General features: G+C 40.2%; 2 protein-coding genes across 9 annotated transcripts in view; both read right to left on the bottom strand.

The window, feature by feature from the left end:
- NFRKB (nuclear factor related to kappaB binding protein) overlaps window positions 1-9,193 on the bottom strand; it is a 40,125-nt gene extending 30,932 nt beyond the window's left edge. For all 4 annotated transcript variants that reach the window (XM_003992572.4, XM_006936798.3, XM_045038525.1 and 1 more), the window contains exons 1-4: window positions 9,061-9,193; window positions 7,919-7,999; window positions 6,543-6,698; window positions 3,819-4,020 (exon numbers count right to left, since the gene is read on the bottom strand). In XM_003992572.4, the coding sequence (XP_003992621.2) occupies window positions 3,819-4,020; window positions 6,543-6,677 (337 nt within the window). In that variant the 5' untranslated portion in view covers window positions 6,678-6,698; window positions 7,919-7,999; window positions 9,061-9,193. The remainder of the gene's footprint in view (window positions 1-3,818; window positions 4,021-6,542; window positions 6,699-7,918; window positions 8,000-9,060) is intronic.
- A 918-nt stretch (window positions 9,194-10,111) lies between these two features.
- Window positions 10,112-16,692, bottom strand: part of PRDM10 (PR/SET domain 10) — a 103,177-nt gene continuing 96,596 nt past the window's right edge. For all 5 annotated transcript variants that reach the window (XM_045038528.1, XM_019811558.3, XM_045038526.1 and 2 more), the window contains 2 exons: window positions 15,745-15,848; window positions 10,112-13,130 (listed from right to left, as the gene is read on the bottom strand). In XM_045038528.1, coding sequence (XP_044894463.1) covers window positions 12,930-13,130; window positions 15,745-15,848 — 305 coding nt within the window. In that variant the 3' untranslated portion in view covers window positions 10,112-12,929. The remainder of the gene's footprint in view (window positions 13,131-15,744; window positions 15,849-16,692) is intronic.

Here is a 16,692-nt window from a genome sequence, read left to right on the forward strand (position 1 = left end):
TTAAAATAGCCGAGGTAATGAAAGATCTGCAATGATAAGCCTGTTCCCTCCAGGCTTTTGTAGCTATCACGTTGCCCAGTTTAACAAAACTCAAGAAGATGCACTGTACTTTCAGGACTGCCTGCCAAAGCAACGTCACCCCAAAGAGGAGAGAAGAGGCTTCCCTCTGCTTCTCTCCATTGGAGAGGAAATGGTGGCTTAACAGTGGCCCCAAAACATTCTGCAATCCCCAGTGTAATAACAGATTCAAGCAAGGATCATCAATGGATGTTAAACCACTGAGTAAATCAAAGTCTTTGGAGTAAGAATAATATCACATGGTCCCAAAGTATTAATCCTACATTTTCCTTCTTAATTAGGAAGGAAAAAATACACCGTTACAAACAGTATGTCTGGCAGATACCACTTAACCAAGAGATCAAATGCATCATTACCAACATTGAAAAGCTGACATCACGTGCCTCCTGAAGTGATTGGGGCGGGGTAAAATTTCCCATTTAATATTTGTGGCAAAACGTTTAACCCAAATCTAATCATGAGAAAACAAGACAATTCCCCAGAAAGCAGGACATTTTACAATTCAAGTGCCCTGGACTCTTCAAAACTATCAGTGTGTTTTGTATGGAACCACCTAAATAGCCAAAGCAATCTTGAGAAAGAAAAAAGAAAGCACAAAATATCACGTTCCTTTGTTTCAAACTACACAGTGAAACTACAGTAATCCAAACACTATGGGACTGGCACAAAGGACACACAGATCAATGGAACAGAACAGAGTCCAGAAATAAACCTTCAAATTATACAGTCAATTGATTTACAACAAAGAAAACAAAAATATACAATGGCAAAAAGAGTCTCTTCAACAAATGGTGATGGGAAAACTGGAAAGCTACATGCAAAAGAATGAAACTGGACCACTTTCTTACATCATATACAAAAATAAACTCAAAGGAGATTAAAAATTTAAATGTAAACATCAACACTCCTAGAAAAAAAACACAGGCAGTAAATTCTTGGGACATCAGTCTGAGCAATATTTTTTTGGTTCTCTCTCAAGCAAGAGGAACAAAAGCAAAACATAAACAAATGAGACTACATCAAACTAAAAAGCAAAGGAAAGCAAAGGAAACCATCAACAAAACAAAAAGGCAACCTGCTGAATGGAGAATATATCCGCAAATGATTTATCCAATAAGGGGTTAATATCTGCATCATATAAAGAGCTCCTACAACTCAACACCAAAAAAAACAATCCAGTTAAAAATGGGCAGAGAACCTGAATAAATATTTATACAAAGAAGACATTCAGATGGCCAACAGATAAGTGAAAAAGATGTTCAACATCACTAATCACCAGGAAAATGCAAATCACAACCACAAGATACCTACGCCTGTCAGAATGGCTATTACTGGGGCACCTGGGTGGTGCAGTCAGTTAAGCATTTGACTCTGGATCTCTGATCAGATCAAGATCATGATCTCACAGTTCCTGAGATCAAGCCCATGTTGGACTCTGCACTGACATCACAGAGACTGCTTGGGATTCTCTCACTCTGCCCGTTCCGGCTCGTCCTCACTCACTCTCTCTCTCAAAATAAACATTTAGGTGGCTCAGTCAGTTGAGCATCCGACTTTGGCTCAGGTCATGGTCTCATGGTGAGTTCAAGTCCTGCATCGGGCTCTGTGCTGACAGCTCAGAGCCTGGAGCTTGCTTTGGATTGTCTCCCTTTCTCTCTGCTCCTCCCCTGCTCACTCTCTCTCTCTCCTTCAAAAATAAATAAACATTAAAAAAATTTTTTTAAACATTTAAAATTTAAAAAAGAATGGCTATGGGGCGCCTGGGTGGCGCAGTCGGTTAAGCGTCCGACTTCAGCCAGGTCACGATCTCGCGGTCCGTGAGTTCGAGCCCCACGTCAGGCTCTGGGCTGATGGCTCAGAGCCTGGAGCCTGTTTCCGATTCTGTGTCTCCCTCTCTCTCTGCCCCTCGCCCGTTCATGCTCTGTCTCTCTCTGTCCTAAAAATAAATAAACGTTGAAAAAAAAATTTTTTTTAATAAAAAAAAAATAAAAAATAAAAAAGAATGGCTATTATCAAACAGACAAGAAATAACAAGTGTAGATGAGGATGGGGAGAAAATGAAACCTTTGTGCACTAATGGTGGGAACGAAAGATGGTGCCGCCACTGTGGAAAATAGTATGGAGTTCCTCAAAATGAAGAAAAGAACTAGCATCCAGCAATTCCACTTTTGGGTATTTATATGAAGGGACTGAAAACACTAACTCAAAAGTGTATATGTATCCCTATGTGCACTGAGTCAAGCCATGGAAGCAACTTAAGTGTCCATCAGCAGATGAATAAAGATAAATATATGGATAAACATTTTACATATACATAATGGAAATTATTACTCAGCTTAAAAAACAAATGAAATCTTGCCATTTGAGACCACATGGATGGACCCAGAGGATATTATGCTACCTAAAATAAGTCAGAGGAAGGCAAATACCATATAATTTTACTTTTATGTAAAATCTGAAAAGCAAATGAGCAACTAAAAAAACAGACTCCTAGATATAGACAATGCAGTGACTGCCTTGTAGGGGGGCAAGGGTTAGGCTGTGCAAAACAGGGAAGGGGATTAAAAGCTACAAACTTCCAGTTATAAAATAAGACAAAAGGATACAATGTATATATAACACAAGAAATATAGCTAATAATATGTAATAACTTATATGGTGACAGATGGTACCTAGATATATTATGGGGATTACTTCAGAATATACATACAGAATCACAATGTTGTACACCTGAAACTAACATCATATGTCAACTAAACTTAAGTTGAAAAAAAACAAGTCATGCTTTTGAAAGACAAAGAAAAAAAGGCAGAGGGCCCCAGATTCAGGGAGCCAAGAGACATGAAATCCAACACAATACATGAACCTTGAAGAGATCCTGAATTGAAAGACCCACTATAAGGCACCTGGGTGGCTCAGTCACTAAGGATCTGACTTCGGCTCAGGTCATTATCTCACGGTTCATGAATTCAAGTCCCACATCTGGTGAGCACGAGCCCTGCTTCAGGTAAAACACTAGCTCCACTTCAGGTGAGCCCCACTTTCTTTTTCTCTCTCTCTCCCTCCCTGCTTCCCTCCCTCTCTCCTTCCCTCCCTCCCTCTGGGGATTCTTTCTCTCTCTGCCCCTCTCACATGTGCCCTCTCTCTCAAAATATAAATAAATAAATAAGTGACCACTATAAAGAAGATTTAGGGAACAATTGAGAACACCTGAATGTGAGACAGTCTGTGATCTTATTTGCTCAGTGCAAAATTTCTTGGGTGTGGTAACGGGGCTGTGATTACACAGAATGTCCTTGTTAAAGGATACATACATGCTGAAGTGCCTAGCAGGAAAGTATCATGTTTTCTGCAGGAGAAAAAGGTGTATGTATGTGTGGTGCACAAATACATACATCCACATATGTACATGTGGTCAAGTAAATGGTAAACTATTTCTAAGTTTTCTTAAAGCCTAGTCATAAAGGGTGCTGTAAGACACTAGTAATGTTTTATTTCTTGATCTGGGTTGTGGTTACACAGTTCTTACTACAATCAATCACTTATGATTTATGTTTCCTATGTAAGTTAAAAATTTTTACTGAAAAGAATGGCCTAGGCAAAGTATTGCACACAACCAGTCTCTGAGCCAGTATGTGTTCACAAAAATAAGTTCAACAAGTGAAGAAGGAGTATTCGTGTAAGTGAATGTGTTCCTACTTCTCCCACTCCTCTCAACAATGGAATGACAAGCAGCATACCTCGGAAAAGCTTCTGGGCAATGTGCAGAGGGTTCCCAAAGCGGAAGTTCTCCCCGCTGAACAGGGCTAGGACGAGCTGATTCTGCTGCTCGAGACTGTCTTCAGGAAAGTGAGGCAGAAACTGCTGGAGGTGTTCACGCTGAGACTCACTCAATACTTCCTGCCATGTTGAGAGGCTGACTACATCAAAGAATATTTCGGGCTAGGAGAATTCAGAAAACCAGGAGAAAAACAAACTTTTAACTTTTCCTGTAAGCGGTAAAATATACAGAACAGAAAATTTACCATTTTATCCACTTTTAAGTGTACACCTCAGTGATATTAAGTACATTCACAGTGCTGTGTAACCATCACTGCATCCAAGTTCTTAAGTTTGTTTGAACCAAAGTGTCAATTATCTTCATTCAATGTTCAAATCTTAGAGAATAATAAAGACTACACATAAACCACTATCTTATACCCAACAGTAAATCATAATCCAGAGGAGGGGTGCCTGGGTGGCTCAGTCGGTTAAGTATCTGACTCTTAATTTCAGCTCAAATCATGATCACACAGTTGATGAGATCAAGCCCCAGGTCAGGCTTTGCGCTGAGTGTGGAGCCTGCTTAGGATTCTCTCTCTCCCCCTCTCGGTCTCCCCTTCTCTCTGTCTGTCTCCCCCCCCGACTCAAAATAAACAAACATTTTTTTAATGTTAAAAATAATCCAAAGGAAAAACAATCTCAGTAAAGAGAATTTCATTTCTGCCAACAAGGGGTATGATGGACAACTGAATTCAGCTTAAAATGAGGGGCAGCAAACAGTTAACACGGGAGAGAACTTGAGGAGTTGAGGTCACCTCACAAGAGAGACCAGCAGCAGGATGGCATACACATTGCCTGGAGGGGAAAACAAGCAATTACAATGTTGCTTAAGACGTGCTAATGTGCATATAAGCACATAGGAGAAGCACACCTCCCAGACTCTAGATGTCAGGGAACATATACCAGAGGAAGTGACATTTAAGGTAGTTAATTAAGGGATAAGGAAAGGGGAAAAAAAAGATGATGAGGCAGGAGAGTTAAAAGTCCACAGAGCAGGGGTGTCTGGCTGGCTCAGTCAGTAGAGCACGCGACTCTTGATTTCAGGGTCAGGAGTTCAAGCCCCACATCAGGCACAGAAATTACTTAAAAATACATAAATAAAAATTTTTTAAATCCACAGAGCAAAACCATAAAAACGTAAGAATTAATATGAAAGAAAGGACAGCAGTTACCTGCGGGAAGAATGAAGAGGGATGAGATGGGCACTTGAATGATACTGCTTGAATGGGCCCATTCTACTTCTTAACCCAAGTAGTAGCTAGTTGGGTGTTTTATTACTGCTTCAATTATATACATACTGTAGAAACATGGATTTTATATGCTCTTCTTATGATACATCTCACTTTTTTTCTTAAGTAGGTTCCATGCCCAACGTGGGGCTTAAACTCACGACCCTGAGATCAAGAGCCACACTCTCCACCAACTGAGCCAGCCAGGCGCCCCACATTTTACTTTTTTTATAATTAAAAGAGTTGAGGCAATGTATGGCTAGGACAAGAACACAAATGAGGGGGGGCAGCAGACAGAAGAAAAGAGGAGCAAGGGACCTATAAACGTGTTAAATACTTGTGATATTATCCTAAGGACAACAGAGAGCCACCAACGTAAGCAGGAGACAACCCAGAAATCCAACCACCTGGTAGACATTTCTGCATTCATGTACCAATGCACCTCAGTATCCAAGATCTTCCCCTGTAAATCTATTTTTGCACACCACTTTATGCCTACTATCTCAGTGTCGTGCAGAGAGTAGGTACTTCATAAAGTGCTGACTAAACGAATAATATGAAGAAATTTATTTGAAAGAGTAGGTACAGAAAGCATGGATGAGAAGGATATGTATGTCAACTTCAGTAATTGTTATTTCAGGTGGCAAAGAGAATAAATGGTGGCTTTAATTCTATCTACAATGTTTGACGTATTATGGAAGAAAAATCTGAACCAATTATAACTAAGTGAAATTATCTCTTAAAATTGGATAATGCACAAATAAATGTTTGCTAAATGACACTCTATACCTGTTCTCTATAAGTAAAACATGGCAAAATAAACAAGATAGTTAAATACGTGTTTTGGCATACGTAGTGCCTTGCATATTAATAAGCACTTAATAAGTAGTAGCCACCTTAATAATGATGGTGTTTACACAGCGTACCCGTGAAAGAGGCCAGAAGCACACAAATCTCCATGCACTATTAACTGACTACAGGGTTACTTTATTAACAGAGATAGTATGTTTGGGTTTTGTTTCATGATCCACAACGTGGGTAACCAATTTAATGTAAACAACCATAATTTTGTCCTTAAAATATACAATTTCTTGTTAATTGGTCAAAATTGGTTAAAAACAGGGCTTCTATAATACTATCATATTGACATATTATTAAACATGCAGGATGTAGCTTATAGTTTCTTCTTTAATCAGAATGTTAAAAACTTTATGTTAAAAAAAGAGAGGGGGAGGGAGCCAAGATGGCAGAACGGCATGGAAAAAAGAGAGAGAGAGATCACTCTGAATGCAATATATAAAATGAAACCAAAGAGAGCACGAAAGACTGAAAACTTGTAGGGTGTGGAAAAGGTTTAGCATAGCAGTTATACACAAGGCGACAGAAAAAGGTGGTGGCGGTGCTACTACTTACATCCTCCAGAAGGTCCTCAGGCAGACTAACCCTGGTGCCCCCCAGGAGGCAGTCCTCCATAATACGTGTGCCATGGCCATCTCCACATGGACCCAGTTCCAGGGGATCCGTCAGCATATGGTCCAAGGAATCCATTGTTTATGTTCCACAGATAATCTAGACAAATATATGCAGTCATACCTCTAGGTATACCGAAAGGCAGGAATCCAAGGGATCTGGCTGATATTAACACTCCTTCAGAAAATATTCTGGCCCAGAAAATAGTCAATCTCAAGTCTAGTTTTATACCTTATCCTCATACCCTAAGTGTAACTACACACCTCTGCACTCTTGTACCACTGCATTCTTATCTCAATCTTCAAACCTCTTCTAGTAGGTCTCTTAGTGCTCAGAATGCTTCCAAATCTACAGAATTTTTTACACCTTCAAACCTTTTCTAGTAGGTCTCTTACTGCTCAGAATGCTTCCAAATCTACAGAATTTCTTACACCTTCATTTTATATTTGAGCAAAATGAGACTTAGAGATTAAAGGATAAACAGATCAGAGTTCATAATTTAGACTTCTCAGGCCAATAATAATCTCTCCGCTATAAAATAATCTAACAGTTATTGTTTCGTTTTTTTAGTAATTCTTTGTTGTACTTTCACAAAGAAAAATCTCTTGACAACCCATATAGACTAGTAAAGCTCAGACGCTAACAGTAAGTCATTTAATGAGGACCTATTAAGTCCAAGGCCTTTCATGTTTCTCATTTAATTCCTACAACTGTGTGAGACAGAGTTATCATATCTACTCTAGAAATATTAAAATTGAGGATCAAAGCAGACAAATAACTTGCCCAACCCCAGGGGTAGGACTGAAACTCAGGTTTGCCTGACTACAAACAGATATTCACTATACCTCCTGTATAAACACTCAATTGAAATTGTGAAAAGGGAGCATGGTAATATGACTTTAGTCCACATAAACTCCGGGGCTTCCAAGCACTTGATCATGACAGCCAGTAAATTTAGTAGTCAATCTGACAACTAAAGGTCCATCTGATATTTATAACCATGTAAATGTAATGTTGTTTCTCCTTCCTATAATAACTGAACGCCGCCAGTCACCTTTAGAAATGTACATATTAACACATTTTCAGAGAGCATTTCCTTAGGCTAATGGCTAGAAATCAGCTGTACACCTGCCATAGGATTGAACAAAACTAACAGGACCACAGGGAGTTTGAAAGGAATCACTCTACAAACATTTGCTAATCCCATTCTCTCTCCTATACCTACCTAACAAGCGCATTAAAATGGAATCTAAAAACAGACTTAACAGTCCAAATGCCAAACTTCTAGCTTAATCTCGGTGACGTTAGGCAAATCTTACCTTGCTGAGTGTCAATTTCCTTATCTGGAAGACAAAGAGGGGTTATACCAGGTCCTGTGTACTATTTCCAATCTTGGAATCCTACAATAAATAATCTCCAGATGGATAACAGTTTATATGACTTAATGCAGTCATGTAAACACAGTATTGTAATGAATTGATTCCAAAATCCTTAAATGATAAAAAACAGAACTGTAATACTACTAAAGTAAGCATCTTCCCACAAATTATTTCAAGTTATCTTTTAGAGATTTCAGGTTATGTAAAGATACAGCAGGAAGATAAGTGTTGAACAAAGCAGATGGTCTCCAAGCAATTGTACTCCATCACCTTTCAGTACATGGAGAATTACAACATCCTGAACATTCTTGGTGCCTGAATAACCCAAGCAGGTGAGAAAGCACATGACACATGAGTTTAACAAAACTTTAAAACAGAAAAAAAAATTTCTGCAGCAGCAACCGATGTTCAGAGTAGGGTCCTCTTTACAGAATTGACATAGAACAGGGTAATAACTGCAAAGCCAATGTTCTACCGGACTCTTAGGAGGATCGCCCGTTTCACAACTTTGTTCACAGTTTCTTCAACTACCATGGAGGTGTAGCTAAATTTAATCTATCTGAGCGGCAACCTTTGTCCTGCTACTATTCTGAACAGGATCCCAAAATACAAAAAGCAGGCAGCTGCCAGAGGATTTGAACCCCGGAAGCCAAGGATTTCTAAATCTTGTGGCGTCCTAGCCCCCTTAACTAGACCCGGAAGGCGTCTACCAAGGGCCTTTTCTCTGTACCTGGGCTAGCCTGGCCTCCTGGACCCTCCCGAACGCAGAAGCTAAACCCGTGGCTGTTTCCGGAGCAAAAGCTCTCTCCAAATCCGCCGCCCCAGCAGCAAGTCCCTCCCTAGCCAACCCCGCCCTGCCCAAGGCCCGGGTCCCGCCCCTCTAAGCTGCACTTCAGCGCCCACGGCCCCTCCCCCACACCGTGCCTAACCCTAACCCCCACCCACCCGGCCGCCCGGCTCCCAACACGCTCGTTCCCCGGTCCCTGGCCCAGAGGAGCAGAGAGCCTCAGAGGCCCAGCCGCTCCCTCCCCCGGCTCCCCGGCTCCACTTTAACCCTTTCACCGCCCCGGGCCCGCCCTCACCTGAGCCGCGGGCGCGGGTCTCCCTACCCGCAGCGCTTCTCGGCCCGCGGGCTCCTGGACGCGCTCGCTCCCGCAAGGCGTCTCGGTGCGCGCACGCTCTGGACTCGGGCGGCGGAAGGGGCGGGGTTTTGCGGGGCGGGGCCTGTAGAGTGCCGGGGGCGGGACCGCGCGGGGCGGGGTCTGGGGCAACGCAAGCCAGCGCTGCTCTATATTGGGCTGCAGTTTGCAAGCTGCCTGTTGGTCTCACCTGGCTTGGAAGCTGCCAGTGTCAGTCTGTAGTCTACCTGGCTGCGAACTGAGGCCCATGAATGAGTGAATGCAATTTTATTAGCCAACGTTTGCAGAGAGCCCTTGCTCCAGACACTGTGCTAAGCACTTTCTATCCCCTATCTTTGTACTACAGCTGTGTGCTCTTCTGCACTATTCTCATTTTACAGCTGGGAAAATCAGTTTCTTGAGTTTCAGTGAGGAGAACACAGACTCGGAGCCTGTGCCCCTGCGTGTCCTCATATCTTCCTCCTGTCCCTGGACCGCTGACTTTCGGAAAGAAAGTACACACGTCGAAGAAATACATTTAAATTTAAACTAGATAACGTTCTTGTTAAGAATGTAGGTCCCTTTCGTATTCACCAGGTCTTATTTAGAACAGCTTCAGACTACTTAATCCACAGCTACTCCCACCAATGTTGTAGAAACCACACTCAGCTCTCTCTACTGGATGGAAGTGTCAGGAAAGCTGGCAGGCCAAACTAATGTTCCTCCCTTGATGGAAAACAGCGGTTTCCAAACAAAGCCCAGTCTTTGCTCCCCTGCTAGCTGCCCACCTACCCTTAGTCCCTGCCACTTAGACCATGGGAAAGTTCTTGAATTAGGAACCACCAAGTAAAAGGGCAGGGGAACACCATTCCATAGTTGTCATCCCTAAGTTCCCTTATGTTGGGTCTCTGACCAGACCCTGACCTGAGTAAACCAGAGTCAAAACACCGTAATAATATTAAAAAAAAAAAAAAAAATTAACCATCTCAATAGCTTCACACATACAAACAAGGAAGATGTTTATTAAAAAAAATATTTATTAATTTTTACACCTGCTGAGTAGCACAAGACTATTAACACTATAACTCACTGAATGTACAATAAATGTTCACATTTAAATAACAGGATAGGGTCAACATTTTCAACCTGTGGGTCAGCTTTAGCATCTCATGAAGTGCTTTTTAGCCCTAGATATCTTTAGAGTTTTTTGAAAGGATAATTCCAAATCAGAAAACAATTCAAGATCAAAACAATAGGTTTTTCCAGAATAATAGGAATTTTACATGATGAAATGTCTATTTATGTGGGCACAAATCAAACAATAAAAATGTAAAATCTATACGTAACCTACTCTGAAATTTTCACACTGCACTGATTGAAGTTTAGAGTGCCAATGCGTCTGAAGAGAGGCCACAATATAAACATTGGCTACACACATTTTTCCCCCATATATTGGTCTTCAGATGGCTTTAATCTACCATCTCTTCAAATCCAAGTCCTTTTGAAAATCTGTCAACTTGGAATGAACGTGCAGAATACCTAATCTTGAAGTGTTGTTTGGCTTTACCGCCACCTGCATCTCAGGTTGATACAAAATAGTTTCAGATCCTTTACTTACTCCACATAAGGACAAAAAAAAGTAAAAAAAAATTAAGATTAAAATTAAAAAAAAAAAACTTAGATGGCAAAGAAACAGAGAGGTCCTTCCAAAGTATTTTCTTCTGTGTATTTTACAACTTGAAATAACTGGCATAAAATGAACATTCCGTTCAGTGACAGATTTCTATTTTAATCAATAAGTTATTCCTGAGGGAAGGGGAGGTACCTTGCTGGTTCAAATTAAAAAGGACCCAACAGGGCCAAATTTAAGGTGTAAAAATTAAACTGGACCTTTGGCAAAGTCTAATATTCCTCACCTAGTCTTTCTAGATCGGACACTAAGATATTTACAATCATTACACTGTGGGACTTTGGGACCCAGAGTCTCTGTTTTGTGACTCAGGGTCAATATTTTCTATTGAAAACATCGACATTACCTCTTTGTTACCAAAGATAGAGTCCATCCCTAGTTCCTACACATTTATCAAGTAACTTTCTCATATTCTCTTAGTGCCCAAATTTTCAGGGATAACTGAATGGATGAGGTCTCAAAAATAAAGTGCAAAATCTACATATTAGTAAAGTTATTTCAACAGAATTGTTTCCTTTCCAGGAAGGTATCTTTACTGTGATGAAGCCTATACTTTTAATTTACAGAATGAGTTTTTACCCAGAAATGTAAATAAAATAGATTAGCTAACTTCATTTGAAATTGAAGTTAGGTCTTTCTATTCTGGAGTGGTAAGTTCTATCACACAATAAGTACTCTAAAAATGCGTTAGTATGTCACAAAAAGTTGTTAAAATACCTTCTGATTTCTGTGATGTTTTATGTGTACAATTGGAATGTACAGTAAAAAGAAGGGAAATACTTTCTCTCCATTGAATTCATAGTTAACAAGACTGCAAACAGGAAGACATGTAAAAAAAAAAAAAGAAAACAAAACTGTCACTGAGCAGATTTTTTCCCTCTCCCAAATGACAGTGTAAGATACATAAAGATTAGATTTCTTCCATATCCCTTATAATTGCCTTGACATATAAATGGTCCCAATATTTCTATTTTTCCCCTAAGTGTGAAGGTGGTCATCTTATCAAAAGGTCCAGATGAGTTATAATATGCAGAAGTTAAAAGTGTTAAGAAATAAGGAGGGCCACTTTTCCATCCAACCTTAAAGAATGTTCATTTTAAGACAGCATGAGAAGTATTAAAATACACTGAATGATGTGAGTTGAATGTACACCTGGTAAGATCAAGGAATTCATCCTTCACCAGTGAATGGTAAATGGATCCTGCAAGGCAGGACAAGGCTTCAGTGCTTTCCACTTTATCTATACATAATTATCTTAGTAATTTTTCTTGGTACCGGTATCTTGAATGCCTCCTTTTTAATACACCACAACCAGAGAACAGGAGGCAAAGCTTTAATGTAGGAGTTCAAATTCTGCTGACATCAAACAAACCTTTTCTCTTACAGGGAGTCTACCATTGTAGACTAAGAAAGTAACTTCTATCAGAACAGGAGGTTCTGGCCTAAGCTGCTGAAGGCCAGCATCTGTGCAAAGCACTACCAGTAATGGCCTGCCAACAGTTTTCCCAAAGAGGCAAGTCGTTTTGTTTTGTTTTGTTTTGTTTTGTTTTGTTTTGTTTTGATCAGCAATAAGAAAAATCTAGACAACAATTTTTCCTTCAGAACATCACTGTCAAACCTATTCATCATTTTTATTTTCATATTCAATAGGATCCCTTTGTTAAATTACTGAAAATGCAAACTCAGAAGATGAAGCAGTTCTGACCTAATGAAATGCCCCTCTCCTATGGTGCCACGGCGCAGAATTAAGAAGTCCAGTGGCCATGAACTTGGCACATCCTTTCTCCACCTTTGGTACAAACGTGATACACCACTTAATATTTCCACAAAGGAAAAGTAAGGCCCACCAATGTATTAAAAAAAAACAACTCAAGAGCAAGGCAAAGTCTCTCCACCTTGAAATCCACTTTCCGCTTAAAGGTCTCCATTCCATGGCAGAAGTTCCTAGGGTTTGAAGAGTCATTTTGGTAAAGATGACCTTGATAAAAGAAGCCCTGGGGTGTGTACAGTGTCAAAACTGTGGTTTCCAAATTCTTGAGTGAATGATAAATCTTAAAAAAGAGTTCCAACTGTTGGAAGCTTTCAGACTTCTGAATGAGAAAAGACATGATGTGACTGCTGGATTCTAGCTCCAGGGTGGAAGTTAAGGTTTAGTGATATGCACTTCACTGCTCCCATTCCCGTTGGTGGTGGCTGTAATGATGTACTGTGTGGGCTGCTGTTGGCTGGTGGTCTGGGGGTCCAAGTCACCGTGTGTGGCTGGCTGAACCTGGACTCCCGCAGAGAGAGCAGAAGCTTGCTTTTCCTCCAATTCTGGTTGACCTTCTGATAACACATAATGACTCTAGAACAGAAAACAAACAAACAAACAAAAGATCTTTAGAAATCTGAGGTCTAAAACTGGTGGGGAGGTTCTTGGTGGAAAGAGAAAGAAGGAATAGGAAAGGAGATGTTGCAAAGTAACACCAAAATAGACACCTATGTTAGATGTTTTATGTAAGTGCTTTAGAGGGGATGGATCAGAGTAAGAGACTACAAAGGTAATTTAAAGGAGCGCTTTGATTGTTCTACCAAATGAGATAGTGAAGAGCTTCAGGTACAGAAATTTGCATCATGACAGTAATCTATGTGGCAAAGGAAAACACGTGCTATTGTACTACTCCTAAGAATTTTGAAATTCATAAGATTGCTGTCTGTAGATTAATTTTTTGTTTTTTGTTTTTTGTGAGTTTCTTTGCTAGAGTAATACAAAATACATCACAGAAGAGATAAAGTTTCCTTAAAGAGGCAGAATGGCTCCCAAGACCAGTAGTCAGGGTCAGAGGTTCCTTGACTTCAGAATTTCATAGATGAGCAAATTAAAAGTAATAATAAGTATTCCCAAATTTTATTTTACCAAGTAAAGTCATTTTTAAGACACTAACTGTCAAATGAGAGAAATTTTAACACTCAAAAGCATAGGAAGAATACAATCGCAGAATGAAGTCCCTTACATTGAATAAATTTAGCTTTATGAAAATATGCATTGTCATTATTCTTTCTCTGATCATGAAACCTTCACAGACCTGGAGCTAGCTAGTCCCTTAAGTTAACATTTTTAAAGAAGGAATGTGTCCATTGGTAGGGTGATTGGTCTGCTATATAGGCTAGAAAAAAGAAGTCACAGAAGAAAGCCCAGACAGTAGCCTTTCCAAGCACTGTCCAGAACAAAAGCCATAGCCAAATAACCATTTGTTATATCTAGGGCCATGTGCTCTGAGTGCACACTCATCAATCTCTGATAATGATCTGGTTTCCCATGTGGGTCTTTCTCTAACAGGAAGGGGGCTGTTTCTCCACTTAGGGTCAATGAACTACTAGGTGGTCCACAGGTAGGCTTTAGAAATTCTACAAACCCTGGAAAATGTACCTTAAATGTATGTGTGTCTGTGTGTGTGTGTGTGTGTGTATTGTGGCAGGGAAAGGGGAACATCCTTGGCTATAATCAGGTTCTCAAACGAGTTCCTGGCCAAAGAAAGGTAAAGAGTCAGTGGGTCCCATAGGCAGTAAAAATTTCACTGATTATGCCAGCGAGACTATTCCATTTTATATTAGTTATGGCCTTCACTGACAACAGTGTTACTCTGGATTTATACATCTCTCCTAAGACTAGGGAATGTGAGTTTGTGTGCTGAGAAATGGGTAAGCTCTGAGCATGCTCTGGGAAAAACAATCAGGTTTTTGAGGCCACTAGACTACCCTGCTGCTCTCTGAGACTTCTTGGGAAACAGTCTTCCCTGGAGGACTTCCCAATATCCCTAGCCACATACAAGTATAATTCTTAATTTAAATTTATATACTCTGTTTTCTAATTACTTAGAGGCAAGCCGGAACAAACCAGTGAAGACAAAAACAGAGATAGCAGATACAATCAACATTGACCTGCCTAATCTAAATATAACAAGATAATTCATGGCAATGTTTTTCACCAGGAAGGGGATTGAATGTTTAAAATAGTTCAGGGGCACCTGGATGGCGTAGTCGGTCAAGTGTCTGACCTCGGCTCAGGTCATGATCTCATGGTTCGTGCGTTCAAGCCCTGTGTCGAGCTCTGTGCTGACAGCTCAGAGCCTGGAGTCTTCTTTGGATTCTGTGTCTCCCTCTCTCTCTGCCCGTGCACCACTCGCACTCTGTCTGTCTCTCTCAAAAGTAAATAAACATTTTTTTTTAATTTTTAAAAACAACAAAATAAAATAAAGTATTTTAAAAGTGGGACCCCTGGGTAGTTCAGGCCCTGCATTCAGTCGGTTAAACGTCCAATTCTTGATTTTGGCTCAGGTCATGATCTCACAGTTTGAGGGATGAAGCCCCACATTGGGCTCTGCGCTGTCAACACAGAGCCCGCTTGGGATTCTCTCTCCCCCTCTCTCTCTGCCCCTCCCCATCTTGTGTGCATGCTCTCTCTCTCTCTCAAAATAAATAAATAAGCTTAAAAATAAATTTAAAAAATAAAAATAAAATAAAATAGTTTAAAAGAGCTCCATAATATTAATTTTATTATTTTCTCCCAACCCAGTTGAGGACCAATAGTCATGAATACTCTCCACAAAGCACATAAAAAGGCAATCAATTGTGAATCTGTATGTATATGGACCTGGGAGGTTCATTATAGTTATTAATTGCATAGGTATTTATTGAGCATTTGCTATAATCCAGCCTCCTGTGTAAGGCACTGAGAATAAAGAGATAAACACCAAGACACAGCTTTCAAGGAATTCATTGTCTGCTAGGAAAAGATAGACAGTAAATCAATAATTTAAACAAATTAAAACAAGGGTTATAATATAGCATAAGGAGTTATGGGAATACAGAGGAGGTATTTCTAACTCAGATATGGGAAGCTCAGGAATAGGAAATAGAGGCAAGGGAGAGTGGTGCAGTACGATGGACAGGAAAGCCCTCATCAGCAGATAACTTACCGGCGTAACTGCCTTCACTTGGCCAGTGGTGACAGGAGTGGCCACACTGCTGTCTGTAATCACAAACTGACCTGGGGGAAGCGTCATCATTTGAATCTCTGATGCTGAAAAACAGGAAATATCCATAGTTCAGTGGTCTCAGATTTTAATACAAGCTGTAGAAACAAATACCTAATCAGTGGCCATATTCCCCATTGAGACATTTTCATGTATTTGCTTGCTGTGAGAATTTTATAATGATATGATTTCTTAATATTCTGATAACAATGATCATAGGAGGTTAGCAAAGAATTATCAAATATCAGAAACAATCAATGCATCACCCCCAAATGAGCCATAAAACAAAATATTCAATGATTTTTTAAAACCTTGAAAAAAGTTGCAAAGGTTTACCTCTTAGCTCCATGTTTTTATCTTTTATATTCGGATTTGAATCACTGGCAAATGTATCCACTATTGCCTAGTAATCACAATGTAATCTAACTAGAATTCTATTTCACGGCAGTGTTATTAAAGCAAATTAAAAACAAAATTCACCCTAGCATCCAGTTGATGGTCTTTATATAATATTTTCCTTTAAAAGGACCCAAAGCTTCTGGCTTCTGGCTAATTCCCGAGCTGGTGCAGGAAACCTTCTAAGATGAGCCCAGAACATGAGATCATACCAGCATGCAAGATGTTATAAAAGACTACGAAGGGGGCACCTGAGTGGCTCAGTCAGTTAAGCAACTGACTTCAGCTCAGGTCATGATCTCACAGACCATGAGTTCAGGCCCTGCATTGGGCTCTGCCCTGACAGTTTGGAGCTCAGGGCCTGGGGCCTGCTTCAGATTCTGTGTCTCCCTCTCTCTCTCTGCCCCTCCCCCACTCATGCACGTGTGCTCTCTCTCTCTCTCTCACTCAAAAATAAATAAAAAATAAAAAATGTTTTAAAAAGACTACGGAGTC

The sequence above is a fragment of the Felis catus genome, chromosome D1 (genome assembly GCF_018350175.1).
Source record: "Felis catus isolate Fca126 chromosome D1, F.catus_Fca126_mat1.0, whole genome shotgun sequence".
In the NCBI taxonomy this organism is placed as follows: domain Eukaryota; kingdom Metazoa; phylum Chordata; class Mammalia; order Carnivora; family Felidae; genus Felis; species Felis catus.